Consider the following 19245-nt stretch of genomic DNA (forward strand, 5'->3'; position numbering starts at 1 on the left):
CTTTCTTCCCTCGATGGTGGGGCAGCTAGAGGATACGTCGATGTCCCCCAGGGGCTCGACCTAGACACCCGTCCAAAGCACGTAGGCTTTTCGGCATCTGAGGTGTCGAGAGCTTACTCTTCTGCGGGCTAAGCTGTCCCCTCTCTCCACGCTATGGCCTTCCTGCAGGCCAATGCGCGGAGAGAGCTCCACGAGGGTAAGACCGACCCAGCGCTTATACAGGAACTCCGCGGCTCTCGGGCGACCAAGGTGATCGCGCGGGCCCTGGGTCGGGCGATGTCCACACTTGTGGTCCAGGAGAGACACCTCTGGCTGAACCTTGCACAGGTGAGTAATACTGAGAAAGTCCGCTTTCTCGATGCACCCATCTCGCTGTTTGCGAGGGGGGGCTGTTTGGTGATACTGTCGAGTTCGACAGTTAGGGAGCAGACAGAGGATATCAAGTATGTCCTCCCCAGCCGCGACTCGACCGCCCTCTGGCCGCCGAGATCCCGTGCACCGTCTGCTTCCCAGCAGCCCTGGTCCTCTTCGAGACATCAAAGAGGAGACCACCACCCCGTCAGCAGCCGCGGCAAAAGCCAAAGCGGCCCTCATGGGAAGACCCCAGGGAGATCGAGAATACCTTCGGGCCCGACCCCAGCCATTCTATTTCTGGTGGTCGATCCGGGACGGTTCCTGCCCCTTCCCAACAGCCCATTCTAAAAGTTTTCTCCCTCTCTGGGCGTTTATCACAGCCGCTCTCACCCTCTACACGACGGTGTTCGGCAACTCGACGTTGTGTCATGGCAAGACCCAATGTCGAGGATAATCAGCAGCCTAAGCACTCTCAATCGACGGTGCCTTGTGCCACATCATCGTCTGGGTATTATCACAGCTGCTCTCACCCTCTACACGACGGTTTTCGGCAACTCGACGTTGTGGCAAGACCCAATGTCGAGGATAATCATCAGACATCATCGCCAGGCAGGTAAAACTGCAGAGTTGATCTCCTCTCCGGGGGTCCCCCCCACGGCGAGGGATCCGCACTGCCAGCCATCGAACCACCCCCGGGAGGCCGATGAAGCAGAATGTACCCCTAGCCTCCCTGTCAGTCCCTGGGAGCCTGACAAGAGCTTCCCAAACCGTCACGGTGACTACGGGATACGGTCCGTCTCGGCTACGCGATCCAACTCCCCGGACGCCCGCCCAAATTTCGGGGCATCCTCTTAACCTCAGCAGAGGCAGGAATGCCCGGTGCTTCGGGCCGAGGTCGCCACCCCTCTGGTGAGGAAGTGATCGTGCTCGTCCCTCTAGCCGAGATGTTCAACGGGTTTTACAGCCCGTACTTCATCGTCCCCAAAAGAGCGAGGGTCGCTAGATCTGCGTACCCTGAACAGGCACCTACTCAAGCTGCCGTTCAGGATGCTCACGCAGAAGCGCATCCTGGCATCTATCAGATGTCAAGATGGATTCATGGCAATCGACCTGAAGGACGCTTACTCTCATGTCTCAATTCTCCCTCGTCATCGCCCGTTCCTACGGTTCGTTTTCAAGGGTCAGGCATATTAGTACAGAGTCCTCCCCTTCGGTCTGTCCCCACGAGTCTTCACGAAGATCGTGGAAGCCGCCCTCACTCCCCTCAGGGAGAGAGGTGTGCGGGTACTAAACTATCTCGACGACTGGCTCATTTGACACACTCGTGAGATCTGTTATGCACACACAGGGACCTAGTGCTTCGGCACCTAGATCGATTGGGACCACAGGTCAACCGAAAAAGAGCTAGCTCTCCTCTTTGCGGAGCATCCTCTTTTTTGGTATGGAACTCAACTCTGTCTCCATTTCAGCGCGACTGCGCTCAGTCAGTGTTGAACTGCTTGGGTTCAAGCAGTCAGCGGGAAGAGGCTCCTGGGCACATGGCATCCTCGACGGTGGTGATATCCCTTGGGTTGATGCACATGAGACCGCTCCAACACTGGCTACAGAGTCGAGTTCCCTGGAGAGCGTGGCACACCGGCAGCAGGCGGATGGTGATTACGCTTTTCTGCCGACGCACCCTAACCCCTTGGTCTTCAATGACCTTTCTACGGACGGGGATCCCTCTCGGGCAGGTCACGAGGCGCGTCGTGGTGACGACAGACGCCTCCCTGCAGGGTTGGGGTGCCGTGTGCAACGGGCACGCAGTGTCGGGGCGATGGACGGGCCCCCGCCTGCGCAGGCATATCAACTGCCTAGAGTTGTTGGATGTGCTACCCGCACTGAAGGGGTTACAACCTCTCGTGCAGAACAAGCACGTGCTGGTCCGGTCGGACAGCACAACTGCCGTAGCGTTTTTAACCGCCAGGGTGGCGTTCGCTTACGGCAGCTAACACGACTCGCCCGACGCCTCCTCCTGTGGAGTCCGCAGGTGAGCAGATCCCTGCGAGCCACACATATCCCAGGCGACCTGAACCAGACAGCCGATGCGCTCTCTCGTCAGTTGACGCCTCGCGGAGAGTGGCGACTCCACCCCCGCGCAGCCAGCTCATTGGGTACAGTCCGGGCGGGCTCAGGTAGACCCCTTCGCCTCCCTGGACACCACCCATTTCCCGCTAAGGTACTCCCTGCCTCGGCACGGATGCTCTAGCGCACAGCTGGCCGTGGGACAAGCGGAAGTACGTCTTTCCCCCAGTGAGCCTCATTGCACAGACCCTGTGCAAGGTCAGGGAGAGGAGCATCAAGTGTACTAGTTGCGCCATACTGGCCCAACCGGACTTGGTTCTCGGAGCTAATGCTCTTGACGACAGCTCCCTCTTGGCCGATTCCCCTGACGAAGGACCTGCTTTCCCAGGGGAAGGGCATGTTATGGCATCATGGGCTAGACCTCTGGAACCTCCATGTCTGGCCCCTGGACGGAACGAGGAGATCCTGAGTGGCCTAACCCCTGCGGCGGTTAAGACCACTTCTCAGGCTAGGGCCCTGGCCACTAGGCGACTATACACCTATAGTGGTGCCTCTTCTCATCCTAGTGCTCTTCTTGAAGAGAAGACCCGCGGAGTTGCTTGATCAAGTGGGTGCGGTCCTCCCAGAGACTCGAGAATAATCTCTCCCCTTCCACACTAAACGTGTATGTAGCCGCTGTTGCCGCTCATCACGGCCCAGTTGCTGGTAGTCTCTAGGACAGCACAACCTGATCATTTGGTTCCTAAGGGGCATGGGAAGGCTACCACCTCATCCACACTCCGTACCCTCTTACGACCTTGATGCGGTCCTGGAGCCCCCTCGGAGATGCCGCTCTTTCTCACTTTCGATGAAGACGGCTCTCGGGAGGACGCTCAAGAGGGTAGCGGACCTACAAGCATTCTCTGTGTCCACAGATTGCCTAGAACTCGGGCCCGGTCATTCTCACGCTATCTTGAGACCCCGGCCCGGCTACGTGCCCAAAGTTCCCACCACTCCCCCGAGACACCAGGTGGTGAACTTACAGGCACTCCCCACCGGGGAGGAAGACCCAACCCCATCCGTGTTGTGTCCAGTACGCGCATTGCGCTTCTGCTTGGACCGCACGCAGAGCCGCAGAAGCTCTGAGCAGCTCTTTGTCTGTTTTGGAGATCAGCAGGGAGGGCTGTCTCAAACAGAGATTAGTGCACTGGATCATGGACGCCGTCACTTTGGCGTACCTGTCCTAAGATCGCCTATGCCCACTGGGTGAGAGCTCTCTCCACACGGAGTACAGCCTCCTCGTGGGCACTGGCTCGAGGCACCTCTCTGGCAGACATCTGCAGAGCTGCGGGTTGGGCTACACCCATCACCTTCGTGAGGTTCTACAGCCTCCGCGTAAAACCGGTATCGGCTTGAGTCTTGCAGGCATTAGGCAAGACCGGCGGCCGGTAGGGTGTACGCCTATGACAGTACCCCCCCTTTCTCCTAAGGGGGTCAGCGTACTACTAGCCTCCCTTCTTCCCCCACTGGGTGAAGAACAGGCACTCCATCCATCACTAGCAAGCACCACCTGCGGGCGGGCTGGGCAGAGCAGCCCTGCCGCTTAGGCCGGGTATCTCCGGAGTTATTCGCAACATAGCTCTAACCGGACCTAGTGCTACCAGACGTTGCAACCCCCCAGTAGGGCGGTTCCGTCTGATGTATCTTCATGCTGGTTCCCACCTTGGTAACCCATGACCTCCTTAGGTGGACCTCCACCTCGCGGTTTTCTCTTCAACCGCTCTTTCTTCCCATGAGTTCTCCCCCATCGGTGAGACCATGTTGGTATCTCCACTAGACTCCTCCCTGCGGTAGGATGTAGTCTCTGTAGCGCAGCCCCCACTTGAGAAAGTAGCGCTTACCCAGTGGCCTTACGGTTCCGGGCGGCTTCTCGCTGTTAGAGAAACAAGGCCGCCGCCTGTGAGGCCGAAGGTAGGGGCCTTCCCACCTTTCAAGAAAGCTCTGGGACCCCCTACCTACCCACTGGTAGGTTACAATTTCGCGGTAGCGCTCACGGCTGACACGCCCAGGCCAGTCACCGTCGCTTCGTTGAGATTGTGACAGGGCACTGTGTTATGGCTTTTTCCATTGGAACCCCATCTGTCGGTTCGACACAACATCGAGAGACCGACAGAAAGGGAACGTCTCGGTTACGTTTGTAACCTCGGTTCCCTGATGGAGGGAATGAGATGTTGTGTCCTCTTGCCACAACACGTGCTGTCCTCTGCAGCAGTCGTGAGAGGTCTCAGGCTCCTCAGAACTAAGGTGAATGAATGAGGCATGCCGTCTCCCTTTTATACCCGGATATCCGGGGGCGGAGTCTGGCATGCAAATTTCATTCGCCAATTTTCATTTTTCTAAGCCTTTTCTAAGTCGGAAGCGATTGGTTCTCAGGGACGAACCCCATCTGTCGGTTCGACACAACGTCTCGTTCCCTCCATCAGGGAACCGAGGCTAGAGCCCCGAATAAATAGTGCTAGTGATGCCCATGATGGGAACTAGAGAAGATAAGGATTGGGAGAGGGAGGTACTGTAATCTCTAGGCCTGTAGGCTTCCATTGTTTCCCTCATCTGTAAATCGCTTTGGATGAAAGCGTCTGCTAAATGACTAAATGTAAATGTAAATAACCTCACACAGCACCCTGCTCTTGATCTGATGTTTATAATGTCAAACTTTACTGTTAATGGAAACGCGTGTACAGTTTCGTTTCAATAAACAAAACATTTCAAAAACAATATAGAAATACATATACTCTGAAATCGAATAAATAAAATAACTAAATAGCAAAACAAAATGAATTAATAAAAACTGATAGCCTACTGGTTCGTTTTCCTCTTCATGCTGCTTATAACTGATAACAAATATATTTTGATAGACCTACTCTTTCAAAGGTTTGCTTGTTTTGTTTTTTTTACTGCTGGTGATACAAACAATAAGAGGAATAATATTATTATCACTGACTTTTATGTCACATTACTGCAAACACGCAGGTGTGCGCGCAATCTCTTGCACTCATACACACACACACACACACACACACCATGTAGCACGGTAGCAGTGGCTCAAACCTCCGAGTCCATTTGCTCTAACAGACGCTTGAAATGAGATGTGCAAGAAAGTAGTCCTACCATCAACAGCATTTTAAAGTCGATAACATGACAAACGTTGAAATTAAACATTTGAACAATGTACTGTGGTGTGGTAACCATGGTATAAGCGGAATAATTGACTCTGGCCTGTTCAATTATTCGAAAGTTAATGCACACCTGAGGTGTAACGGCCACGTACTATTACCTTTATTATGTTCTGTAATGTTAATACTGTGCTTTTTGAGTTTCCTCCATATTTGTTTCTCTTTTAAAGTCACGTTTGATCAATGTTTAGTTGAGAACTGTGAAATTGTTACCACAGTCAGTAGGTGTGTGTTCTTGCGGTCTGGTGTAAACATCTCATTTGTGCGTTAGGTGGAGTATAATGACAAAAACACAACTGTCCTTACGTCTGCTACAGTACCACAGACCAGCGGAGACTGAGTATATAAACAGGTATTCAAGTATTTATTGAACAAAAGGTAGTCAAGTAATCCAATGGCTGATGATATAAGGTGCAGCTCCACACATACACTTGGACAGTCACTGAGTAAGAGAAGGTGAGTAACTTTCCTTTTTTGTAGGTTACCAGACGATGAGGATGACAAATTCTTATTCTTGAGAGGTATGTGTAGTCGGGTGAGTAGGAACAAAGTCACTGTAGCGTGGTATGTTCAATGAGACCAGACAAAGACTGAGTCCAGTTCTTATAGTGAGGAGCGGTGATGAGGGACAGGTGATTAGTAATCTGGTGATTGTGATCTTTGTGGGAGAGTGCGTTGGGAACCTGGTGATTCTGTAACAGTACCCTCCCCTTCACGGTCCGCTCCTGAGGGCCGGTGGGACCTTCGACGCCGAGGTGGTCGACCTCTGCCTCGGGGTGCGGGTTTCTCTGGGTGGGTATTGTGGAAGTTGGTAAGTAGTTCTGGGTCAAGGATATCTTCTCTTGGGACCCAGGATCGTTCCTCGTGCCCGAAGATAAGATAAGCCAAGATAGTCTAGATGACCACCTCGACGTCTAGAGTCCAGGATCTCCCGAACTGTGTAGACCTCTCCAGTCTCTTCCAGGGGGGCACTTCTTCCTCACCAGGTTCTGTGGAGAGAGAGGGAGAGATGGGTGAGTTATATGGTTTTAATTGTGAAACATGGAAGACGGGATGAATGCGGTAGTGCTGAGGGAGTTGTAACTCGAAGGCTACTGGATTGATCTCCTTGATGATCTTGAATGGTCCGATGTATCTGGAACTCAGCTTCTTGCAGTGAAGGCGAAGTCGAATGTTCTTAATGGACAACCAAACCTTTTGTCCCACGAGGTAAGTTGGTGTCTCAGAATGATGAGCATCAGCGGTCCGCCTCTGTCGCCTTACCGCCCCCTGCAGGTGATGATGGGCTGAGTGCCAGACCCTCTCACTCTCCTGGAACCAATGTTGAACTGATGGTACCTCCGATGGTTCTTCCGTCCAGGGAAATATGGGAGGCTGATAGCCGAGTACGCACTGGAATGGGGTTAGACCTGTTGCTTGCTGACGGAGCGAATTTTGTGCGTACTCGGCCCAAGGGAGTAATTGGCTCCAGGAGATCTGGTGGCTGTGACAGAAGGTTCAGAGAAAACGGCTCACATCCTGAATCTTCCCTTCTGTTTGTCCATTGGTCTGAGGGTGATAGCCTGAGGAAAGGCTTACGGTTACCTCTAGGAGTTTGAAAAAGGATTTCCATACTCGCGAAATGAACTGGGGACCTCGGTCAGATACGATGTCTTCGGGGATGCCAAAGTAACGAAAGACATGTTGGAAGAGGAGTTCTGCGCTTTGCATGGCGGTAGGTACCCCCTTGAGTGTTATTAGGTGGATGGATTTGGAGAAATGGTCGACGATGATGAAGATACATGTATTGCCCCGTGATCCGTTGCGAAGTCCACTCCCAGATGTGACCATGGGCGGTTTGGGATGGGGAGAGGACAAAGTTTCCCGGATGGGAGTCGACTGGGTTTTTTTTAAATGGCACATTCCTTGCACCCACTCACGAACGTCTTTCATCCTGAGCCATGTTGGGCCACCAGAAGCGGTGTTTCACAGTGAGAGGGTTTGATTTACGCCGGGGTGACCAATGCCTGCCGAAGTATGTGCCTGGGTAATGAGCGGTGTCCGGTGAGTTCGAGGTACGTACTTGTGGTTAGGTGGACAGCCCGGCGGAGCATCTTGGGATGTGTCTGGAATCGTGTCTTCTATACTCCATTGAATGGGATTAACAAAGAGAGTATCTGGCAGTATGTTTTCCTGAGATTTGATTTCTTCGTCGGATGAGTATAGACGGGAGAGGGCATCAGCTTTATGGTTCTTGTCTCCTTGACGGTAGGTGATAGTAAAGTTGAACCTTGTGAAAAAGAGCACCCAGCGTGCTTGATGTGGATTGAGTCGTTTTGCTTCACGGAGGTACTGTAGATTTTTGTGATCTGTGAACACCGTGAAGGGATGTCTCACGCCGTCAAGCCAATGTCTCCATTCTTCAAGAGCCAGCTTGATTGCGAGTAGCTCTCAATTACCTATGTCGTAGTTAACCTCCGCCGGGCTGAACTTGTGCGAATAGAAGGTGCATGGATGAAGTTTTGGTGGGATTCCCTTGCTGCTGGGAAAGGACGGCTCCGACACTGGATCGGGATGCATCCACTTTAACCGTGAAGGGCTTTGTTGGATCGGGATGAACGAGGATGGGTGCTGAACAGAAAGAAGTTTTGAGTGCTTGGAAGGCTTGGTCCACTTCGGGAGTCCAGGACAGGGTTTTCGGTATTCCTCGGAGAAGAGTTGTATGAGGTTGGGCAATGGAACTGTAGTTATGAATGAACCGGCGGTAAAAATTTGCAAACCCCAGAAATCTCTGCAAGTCCTTTACGGTTGAGGGAACTGGCCAGGCTTTATTGGTCTCCACCTTCCGATCGTCCATACTCACACCTCCTTGCGATACGTTGTAACCCAAGAATTGTATGTCAGATTGGTGGAACTCACACTTTTCAGCCTTGAGATACAGCTGGTGTTTACGGAGATGGTTGAGAACCTCCTTCACATGATGGTGTGCTGCAAGGGTTTTGGAGAAGATGAGGATGTCGTCGATGTAAATTAATACTGAGTGGTAAAGGAGGTCTCTGAAGATGGAATGCATAAAATCTTGAAAGATGGAGGGGGCGTTAACTAGGCCGTACGGCATGACTAAATATTCAAAATGGCCGGTAGGGGTCACAAATGCTGTTTTCCATTCGTCTCCACTTCGGATTCGGATAAGGTTATATGCACTTCAGAGGTTTAGTGAAGATTTGAGCTCCTCGAAGTTGTTCCAAGGCCGCCGGTACGAGAGGAACGGGGTAGTGGAATTTGGTGGTGATTTTATTTAGGGCACGATAATCGATACATGAACGGAGGCTGCCATCCTTCTTGGCCAAGAAGAAGGGAGATGCAGCAGGGGAAGTCGAAGGTCGGATGTATCCTTGTTGTAAAGCCTCTTCGATGTACTTCTCCATGGCCTCCTGTTCGAGGATAGTGAGTGGATAAATGTTACCTTTAGGCACTGGTTCACCCGGCAGGAGATCAATCGCGCAGTCTCATGGCTGATGAGGTGGTAACTGTGGCTATCTCTTGGGATAGCCACTGTGGGATCTCTTGGAATTCCTGTGGGATGTTGATAGGTGCATCAACCTTCGGGCTTTCTATGGTAGTGGATTAGATGGATAGGGCAGTGGAAGCATTGTGACGGCGAAGGGGTAACTGAGGGAAGCATGAAGGGAAGCAGTGATCTCCCCATTTATTCACTTCTCCCGTGTCCCAAGAGAGTTCTGGATGGTGTTGTATCAACCACGGTCACCCTAGGATGATATCCACTGTAGAATTCTCCAGAACCAAAAGACTGATGTCTTCTTGATGTAGCAAGCCCACTGTCAGGGTGATGAAGAGGGTACGGTAATGGATGGATGCACTGTTAAGTGGTTTTCCTGTTACGGATTGGACCTGGATACTCTGTGGGATCCCTTTCTTACAGATTTGGAGGTTGGAGCAGAGCTTGGCGGGGATAAAGTCAATGAGGGCTGTGACTGTAAAAGAGATATCAGATATATGGAGTGTCACTTTTGTGGTTAGAGGAGTATGTTTGTGAGATTCAGGTTGAACCGTACTCACCAAGGCTCTTGGAGGGCGGATGGGACATTCATTTATGGAATGCCCAGCAGAAGCACAATACAGACACAGCCCCTGGTTCAGCCGTCGTTGACGTTCTGATAATAGAATGCGGGTAGTGTCCAATTGCATAACCTCTGGTTCTGGAGAAGACAGGTCTGGCTGGCAGAGGAGAGGTGATGTGAGGGGTCCTTTAATTCCCTCGTAACAGGCCTGCATACGATTTTCCGTTCGGATAGACAGTTGAATAAATCGCTCCAAACCCATGGTGTCATCATATGCTGATAGTTGTAACTGGAGTTCCGATTTGAGACCAAGGTAGGTGGTCAGAAGGGCGCGTTCATTCCAGCCGCTAGCAGCCTCTAGCGTGCAAAACTTCAAGGAGTAATCCGCAGCTGACATCTTTCCCTGTTTAAGATGGTAAAGAGAGTCACAGGCCATAGAATCGCCTGAGGGTATTCCAAAAAACCCCTGAAAGTATTCCATGAAGTCGGTGATGGATTGCATAAACGAGCCGTTCTGATGCCAGATCGATTCAGCCCACCGCAATGCTTTTCCCGTGAGGAGTGAAACGATGAATGCTATCTTTCCTCAATCTGTGGGAAAACTGTTAGGTTGCATTTCGAAGATTAGAGAGCATTGAAGAAGGAAACCTTTACATTCCTTCACCAGACCAGAATAGAGCGCCGGGTTAGCCATGGGACCTGCGACAACGGTAGCTTGAGTCGGTGCAGTGACTGATGTAGTGGGAGTGCGTAAGAGCGCCTCACGGAGACCATCGACCAGTTCCTGTGGGTGAAGTGCTCATGGTTCAGTGTTGGTCTGGTCTTCTGTTACGGTACCACAGACCAGCGGATACTGAGTATATAAACAGGTAAGTATTTATTGAACAAAAGGCAGGTAAGCAATCCAATGGCTGATGATATAAAGTGCAGCTCCACACATACACTTGGACAGTCACTGGGTAAGAGAAGGTGAGTAACTTTCCTTCTTTGTGGGTTACCAGACGATGAGGATGACAAATTCTTATTCTTGAGCGGTACTTGTAGTCGGGTGAGTAGGAACAAAGTCACTGTAGCGTGGTATGTTCAACGAGACCAGACAAAGACTGAGTGCAGTTCATATAGTGGGGAGCTGAGGGACAGGTGACGGAGAGTAGTAATCTGGTGATTGTGATCGTTGTGGGAGAGTGCGTTGGGAACCTGGTGATTCTGTAACAACGTCTGTGGTCTCCTAGGGATTTAAAATGAATTACTTTTTAAAAATTGTGTATTGTTTCCTGAGCCTACGTTAGCTCCTACTTGAGAAAAGGGTCTAACCCAGTACAATAGGAACTGCCAGTGACGTAAGTGTACAATGATTGGCATATCGCCTGCCACAGAACAGCATTTTAAAGTGTTAAAAAACATAAACATATAGAAAGCTGACGCCTTTGTCTGCATTATTGTGTTCTTTTCTCAGCCTCGATGATATGTATAGTACTGCATATTGTCACCCCCATTTAATTACGTTTTGAATGCCTTGCTTAAATTATGTTGGCGTCGTTCGGCCAGCTTACATCATTTCAGAGTTCCTGTGCCAATGCAGCCAAGATAATGGTACAAAGGAAAATTTAGTTTTTGAGGGACTACCCTGGAGGCTGGTTCCTATAAGTACAGTATCTATAACTGTCCAGTGCCAAAGCGCCATTTGTATCAGGGCAATTCCAGCGTTATGGATGTGACATTTTGCATTATGGATGTGACATAAAAACACTCAGCGAATGTAATTGTTACCAGTATACTGAACCATCTGTTTATATTTTACTAAACCCTTGTTGATAGATAGAAAAATATCAGTTTATGCAGACTAGTTTTCTATTTTAAAAAGGAAAATAAACATCCATTATGGATGTGACAAAAAAAGGACACGGTTTTTGGGAGACAACAAACTTTGTAGAATTTATGTGAATTAAAATGCACAAACCTGAAAGGCAGAAGGGATTCCTCTTCATAGAACATGAAATAGTTGTTTTATTTTAATTGTCACGTGCCCATTTATGAGGAATATGTACTGTTATGGATGGGACAATCCTGAAAATGGCACTAACCTGACTATGAAAAATTATGCACTAAAAATAAAACTAATGCTTTAAAAACTTGAAGAGAGACCTCACATGGATATTTGAACCACCAAATGTTAATATCTGTGCTGTTACTATAAAACCTTTGGGAAAAACTCTCTCTCTCCTCTCCACCTATAGCTGGTGTGTGGTGAGTGCACTGGTGCCGTTGTACTGTGGCTGACGTCGCATCATCCAGGTGGATGCTGCACACTGGTGGTGGTTGAGGAGAGACCCCCTCATATGATTGTAAAGCGCTTTGGGTTTACAGCAATACACAGAAAAGCGCTATATAAATGCCTCATTCACTCATTCATTCAAAAACTAGATTTTTTCATGGTTGACACTTTCACGAAATTGCCCATCAGCAGATGGATCTGTAGATTTGAACACCTTTTTCTTGTGTTAAATTTCTGTTCTGTTTCTCTGTAGTGTGAAAGTCGCGGGGAATTGCTGGTGTCTCTGTCATACCAGCCTGTTACTCACAGACTTAACGTGGTGGTGCTGAAGGCCAAACATCTGCCAACCATGGACATCACTGACCTACCAGGCAGTAAGTACACAGCACATCCAGATTAATATTAAGATGACTGCCTATCAGGTTTTAATGTCATAAATCTAGTTTCATACACCAAAAACAGATCTCACCGTAATGCTTCACAATAATGTCTTTCTTTCTCTATTCCACTTATAGACCCATATGTTAAAGTGAACGTTTTCTACGGCCGCAAGCGCATAGCCAAGAAGAAGACACATGTGAAGAAATGCACACTCAATCCCGTTTTCAATGAATCATTTATCTACGATGTCCCTGCTGAGTTAATGCCGGACATCTCTGTGGAGTTTCTGGTCATTGATTTTGACCGCACTACAAAGAATGAGGTTGTTGGTCGCCTGGTTTTGGGTGGTCAGAGTCCTGTTCCATCAGGGGTCACTCACTGGAGGGAAGTTTGCGACAACCCACGACGACAGATTGCCAAGTGGCATAACCTTACAGAGTACTAGCAATTGGCTAACAAAAAGGGAAAACATATTATTCCACTCCCTTCATGTTGCCTGCTCTATAATAAGAAAACCAATTAACAACCCTCCCCCCCCACATATACAGGTGTATGTGCGGGTGAGTATATCAATAGTGAAAAAGACCATAGGCTCTACGGAACCACGTAGAAGGTTCTCTAATGAACAAATAGCAAAAATGTCAAACTGATCATTAAAAACAAAAAACAGACATTAACCACATTGGTCTTTTGTTGGTCTGATTCATTAGTTTGTGTCATACTGTATGATAATTATACCCATATGAAAGCATATACCACAGTATCCTCATAGTCCTTTCACCAGTATCCCGCCATATTGAGAATATACATAGAGTACCTTCAATTTGCTGCATGCTTAGAATTAGATTGGACAAGCTTTAATTTTTAGAATGTTTTGATAAATGGGAAAATATATAATCTAGACATCATCAAGGGGTTTCTTTGAATGTTTATCACAGAACACGAGGTTGCAATATTGATTTTCATATTTTGGAAGATGTAAACAACATTATATGTGAAAATAGAAAAAAACTGAAACAAGAAGTTTTGTTTATGTCTTGCAAAATGGTTTGTTTTATTTCTATTGTTAGTTATTTGAATGAATTTGGAACTAAAAATGATCTGAAAATGTGAAATATTTGAGGTAAATTTAAACTCTAAATGTAAGTTATACCATTGGTGGTTAATGGCAAACCTTTTAGAAAATTAAAAATAGCTGCCATCAGCTCTGGACTTAAAATTGGATTTGTACAGAACTATGTTCTATTTAGTTAAGCTGGTCTCTTGCTAATTTGAATTTCTAGCTACTTCATTTATTTGTAGCTGTATTTCTTGGTTATCTTTTAGTGTACAGTTGATGTCTTGGACAAAGCACTTCCGTAACATGTTTTTTAACATCTTATTTCAACATAATATCATAAAGACCTGTACAACCATTTGCTAAATGAAATCAAACTGTATTACTTTAATTTGCAATATCTATGCACATTTCTACTTTACTGCAAAGAAAATTACCCAGTTGCTGTGTTACCATAGCACTGAGATCAGGGAAGGGTTGGTTGAAAAAACAATCAGGTTTAGTTGGAGAGAAACAACTGCAGTCAAAGCCAAATGTGACAGATATTATTAGTACTGTCTGCAAATTTGTTCATAATAGGTGTACAGTACCTAACCTAACGCCATTGTTTCTATTGTCACTGAATGTCTGGTTTTTAAGGTTGAACAACGCATTCTTAATAATGTATAATAATAAAACATTGGTTATTCTCCCATTTTCATTCTGAAATTGAATAGCACCAAAAAATATCATCTTTTGACATACAAATGATGCCATCAGTATAAAAGCAATGAAATTGTAGTCAGATGTTCAACCTCCTCAATAGATGTTCACTTCCTTCAATATCTTGTTTGGCATAAAGCCAATTGATTGATTTATTTAGATTCTAATTAATATTAAATTATATTGCTAAGAAGTAAGCAGTTACAGACCCATATTACAATATTTGCACTTTCATAGAGTATTGTATTTATTTTTATGATTTGTGTTCAACAAAATGAATATATACATATATATATAAATAGATAGATAAAAAACAACTGACCATAACAAAGTTAGGATTTTGGTAATCATCAGTTAGTTGCAGGTATCAAAATGACCAAAGTGGAGAAACAAACCAATGGATAATTTTTGGTGTACATTACCTGTAATTGACAGACCCAGGGAGGATGTTTACAGGCATGCAATGTGTGTGGATGTGTTTTCAAGTTCAAAGAGTCATTCACTGCCGCAGTCTTCTAAGGAAGATTCACATATTCTATTCCCAGTGTGAATGAGCACAAATAAAGTTAATAAGGCAGAAAGTATAGAGGGTGAGGGGAGAAAAATTGTACTGACAGGCAATGAAATGTAACAATTACAACTGAAAATAATATCTCAGTAAACTTTGTGAGTCATTAAGACCCTGTGATGAGATCAGTTATTGTTTATTAGAAAAACAACATCAAGATAGCCACCCAAGTCCAGGCTTGCAAATAAGACCAGAACTCTTCCACTTTTGAAATAATGTTTGAAACCCTGCATGCATTGTATCACATTTCTGCTTCAAAACTTGTGTATATATTACAGTTTTAGTGGTTTATATGACAGTAAAAACTCTTTTTGTAAAAAACAGATTACAGTGCAACCTACATAAAAATGCCTGTTTTCTTTTATTTAAGCCCTTATCTTCTGATGTTATATTGACCTTCTGTGGATCTTCTGGGCATAAAAACACTTGTTTTTTAAATAAATAAATAACTAACATAATAATGAAAATAAACAAATGTAAATGAGTGTTTGTTCCAATGCACAGGTCGGCAGTGGCTCTCTGCTTCTCTCGGATCTAACTATTTTATCTGGAATGGAAATACATTCATTTTGAGTAAACCTTCTCTTTCGGAGAGCTAGTGTATTTGCCCTTCTTTTTCTCTCTGCCACTGGTCCAACAATCCTTCAGTTTTTGCTGTTGTGTGTTGTATAAATAAATTGAAAGGCAAACAAAGAAAAAAATGCCTTTAATAAATATAATACATTTGGATCCTGCGATGTTAAGGTGGAGTAAACATAGTGATTAAGCTTTATTTTAGGTGTCCCTAAACCCACTAAACCTAGAAGATAAACAATACTAGTTGACCAAAACGGTAGTGTGATTTTATGCCGTTACCTGGCTTTTCAACATTTGTATATACAACTAAGTTATTTATGTATAGTGTAAGCACAGTATTATAACATCTTTACATGGCTTGCTTATTACTGCTTATTTCACTACGTGATTCAGGGACATCTAATATAAAGTGTGACCTGTAATGCTTTTGAGGGCAAGTTATCAGCATACAGCTACTGAGCTTATGCTAACTATAGTATGTTACACTAATGCTGACTTGTACTGTTGAATTTGTTTACATGGACGTGCAAATTAAATATAATTAATACACTAGATCTGATTTTGTTTTTGTGTGCCTATACCCATCCCTTATCCTTCATGTTATGTTTGGGGTCAGATTGAGCCAAAGCAAGACATATGCTGAAGAGTATCCTGATTGTATGTTTAAACCGTGAGTCTTGGAAATATTCAGCAAGATGATAATAACAAAAATAATAATTATGTTTTCAGTTATTTCCATATGAAGAGTTTAGTTCTACCAGAAAGACTCGGAAGGCAAGATTATGTGACAATGAACATTTATTTAGACAACTAGTCAGCGACAATGTCGAAACTGGTGAAGTATATAGTTCTTTGGCGTAGGCCCCGTCCATAGCCTGCATCCAGAGGGTAAAGAATTCCTGCACTTCCTGCCTGATGATGAAGGCAGGAACCAACCTAAGAATTGTAGAGGGCTTAGCCTCTGGAGCGGGGCCTGCCCCCAAAGAATTGAAGGAAGAAAATTCTACCCACCGGTTGAAGTTTCTTGAGGTTCCTGAATAACGAGATAAAGAATGAGATCGTTAGTAAGACATCAATTGTAAAATTCATCGAACCGTGAGTGAAACTTTGTAATATCGTCATACTCTAGTGAACCTTCATTTTGTGAAAGAGGGAGGTTGTGAGGGGGCGAAAGACATAAAGGGTGGTATGGTTACTAGTAGGGGACTATTCGGAATATCCCTGGGGATTATAACTGTGAGAGGACACAGCATGGAATGAGAGCCTCGATAGGCCGTGACATAGGGACAAGCCTCGATAGGCCACGACTTTAAGACGAGCCTCGATAGGCCACAACATTGAGACAAGCCTCGATAGGCCACAACATTGAGACGGGGCCTTGATAGGCCACAACATTGAGACAAGCCTCGATAGTCCGCAACGTTGAGACGGGGCCTCGATAGGCCGTGACATTAAAACAGAGGCCTCAATAAGCCATGACATTGAGATGGGCCTCGATAGGCCACGACGTTGAGACAAGCCTCGATAGGCCACAACATTGAGACGGGCCTTGATAGGCCGTGACATTAAACAGAGGCCTCGATAGGCCGTGACATGGAGACGAGCCTCGATAGGCCACAACATTGAGACGAAAGCCTCGATAGGCCACAACATTAAGACGAAAGCCTCGATAGGCCACAACATTGAGACGAAAGCCTCGATAGGCCACAACATTAAGACGAAAGCCTCGATAGGCCACAACATTGAGACAGGGCCTCGATAGTAGGGCTGTCACGATTATTAAATAATTGTCTCATCGCGATTGTTTCACCTCATCGCGATGGTTTCAGATCATCGCAATTATTGCACATCTCTATAGAAGACACTAGGGGGAGCTGTAGTGCATCTGCATATTGTATATTTTATTGTATATATTGTAACTAAAGCATGGTAATACTTGTAAAATGTACCACCACAACACAATCACTTTAAAAAAAAACTAAAGCATATACCATAAAAATAACCTGCAGTACAATTTAATATTATTTCAGTGTGAAAACCAGTCTACCAAAATCTCATTAACATAGAAGTAAACTTTTATTGTAGTCTGCAAGTGAGAAAAAAACAGATTAGAAGCTTTTCTATGACTGATAGCATTTTAATGGGGGCTTCAATTCACTCCTGATCTGATCAATTTACTTAATTTACAAGTATTTGGCGAATGTATTATTGACAGGTAAAAGCCTAAACCTCAAGTATGATGACCCAATTTTTTCCTATGTATTTCCAAAAAAAGAACATAGTCTTTATATTCAGAACAATATGGTCGTTTCAAAGCTGAATAAAAAATGTGTGAGAATTAAAAGTCAAAGCTCTAAAACAGACAATTAATCTCATAATCGCAATGATTTATTAGACAATTAATCGTCAGCCAAATTTCATAATCGTGACAGCCCTAGATAGCCACGGACATCTAGGTTAGAATTGAAAAGGGCCTCGATAGGCCTCGACATAGACAAGGCCTCGATAGGCCACAACTAGAGACGAGCCTCGATAGGCCACAACATTGAGACAGGGCCTCGATAGGCCACAACATTGAGACTGGCCTCGATAGGCCACAAATTGAGACAAGGCTTCGATAGGCCACGACATTAGAGACACAGCCTTGATAGGCCACAACATTGAGACAGGGCCTATAGAGGCCGCAACATAGAGACAGGAGCCTCGATAGGCCACAACGTTGAGACAGGGCATCGATAGGCCACGACGTTGAGACGGAATCCCGATAGGCCGTGACAGAGACTGAGCCTCAATAGGCCTAATTTAAGACGTGATCGAAGAGTATTAAATGATAAGCGAGACACCACCACCAGTATATGCATGAAAAAAAAATAATACTAATAATACCTTGATTGATACTTGATAGAGCTTGCTGGGCATCGAGGATGATTTTGGAGTCGGGTCTTATGTATGATTCGAAAGCTGAGGAAGACCATCTACCCACCAACTTGATAGCTGCCGTTGAAACCCCACATTCGGCTGCGGTAGTGGCTGCACCAATCCTGAAGGAGTGTCCGGTGTAAAGCAGGGGAGATAGGTCGCAGCTTGCGGAAACGGAAGCTAAGCAGAGGTGGGTAGTAACGCGCTACATTTCCTTCGTTACATTTACTTGAGTAACATTTTGGAAAATATGTACTTTTTAAGTAAAATTAAAAGTGTGTACTTTTACTCTTACTTGAGTAAATTTCTAATAGAAAATCTGTACTTTTACTTCGTTACATAACTTACATTGCGTGACGTTCCTTCGTTTTATTTTAAAATATGCTTTTTAAAACGCGTTGTTTATTTCAAGGTTGTCGTCTCTTTTTACGGGCATTCCCGAGTGATCGATTCTTTTGAGTCGATTCTTTTGAAAGCATTAATTGAACAATGGGCAAAACCATTTGAATAGGCTAATGAATCAGTTCAAATGATTTGTTCAGTTCGCAGCACGATCTGAATCATCTGAAGCAGGATTACTCACTCCTCGTAGCGCGAAACTTAAGAACACGCAGAACACAAAGAGCGTTGGATGAAGTGGATATTAATCTATATCTATACAATCAAAACTGCAAATGTGTCATATTGTTTGCCAGCAATGATAAATGCCCGCCATATGCGCGCACCCGCGCGACCTGTTCGTCAGACACAGCAACATGCGCGTTACCTGTCAGACACAGAGACGTGGGCTTGCAGAAATATACATTTGAAGAACAGAAGGAAGAAAACTGGGCGTGTGGTTCATTGTTTACTGTTTGTTTACAAGTAAGAGCGTTTCACAACACACACGTGACACAACACGAGAAAACATGAGCTTTGTTTAAAAATGTGTATTTCATTTAAGAGAGCACTGCAGATGTTCTAGATCATCTTAGGAAATGCTCTGAGTTTAGTTCATGCTTTAGTTTGACATGGTCTATTATTCTAAATAAGTTGTGTAAACTACATTCACATCAGGACTAGATGAAATTTACAGA

General features: G+C 45.7%; 1 protein-coding gene across 2 annotated transcripts in view; it reads left to right on the plus strand.

Moving 5' to 3' along the window:
• The window catches only part of syt11a (synaptotagmin XIa), a 65828-nt gene extending 50024 nt beyond the window's left edge, over positions 1 to 15804 (plus strand). For both annotated transcript variants that reach the window (XM_057354397.1, XM_057354398.1), the window contains exons 3-4: positions 12220 to 12340; positions 12482 to 15804. In XM_057354397.1, coding sequence (XP_057210380.1) covers positions 12220 to 12340; positions 12482 to 12792 — 432 coding nt within the window. In that variant the 3' untranslated portion in view covers positions 12793 to 15804. The remainder of the gene's footprint in view (positions 1 to 12219; positions 12341 to 12481) is intronic.
• Positions 15805 to 19245: the final 3441 nt, after the last annotated feature.

This window comes from Triplophysa rosa, linkage group LG16 (genome assembly GCF_024868665.1).
Source record: "Triplophysa rosa linkage group LG16, Trosa_1v2, whole genome shotgun sequence".
In the NCBI taxonomy this organism is placed as follows: Eukaryota; Metazoa; Chordata; class Actinopteri; order Cypriniformes; family Nemacheilidae; genus Triplophysa; species Triplophysa rosa.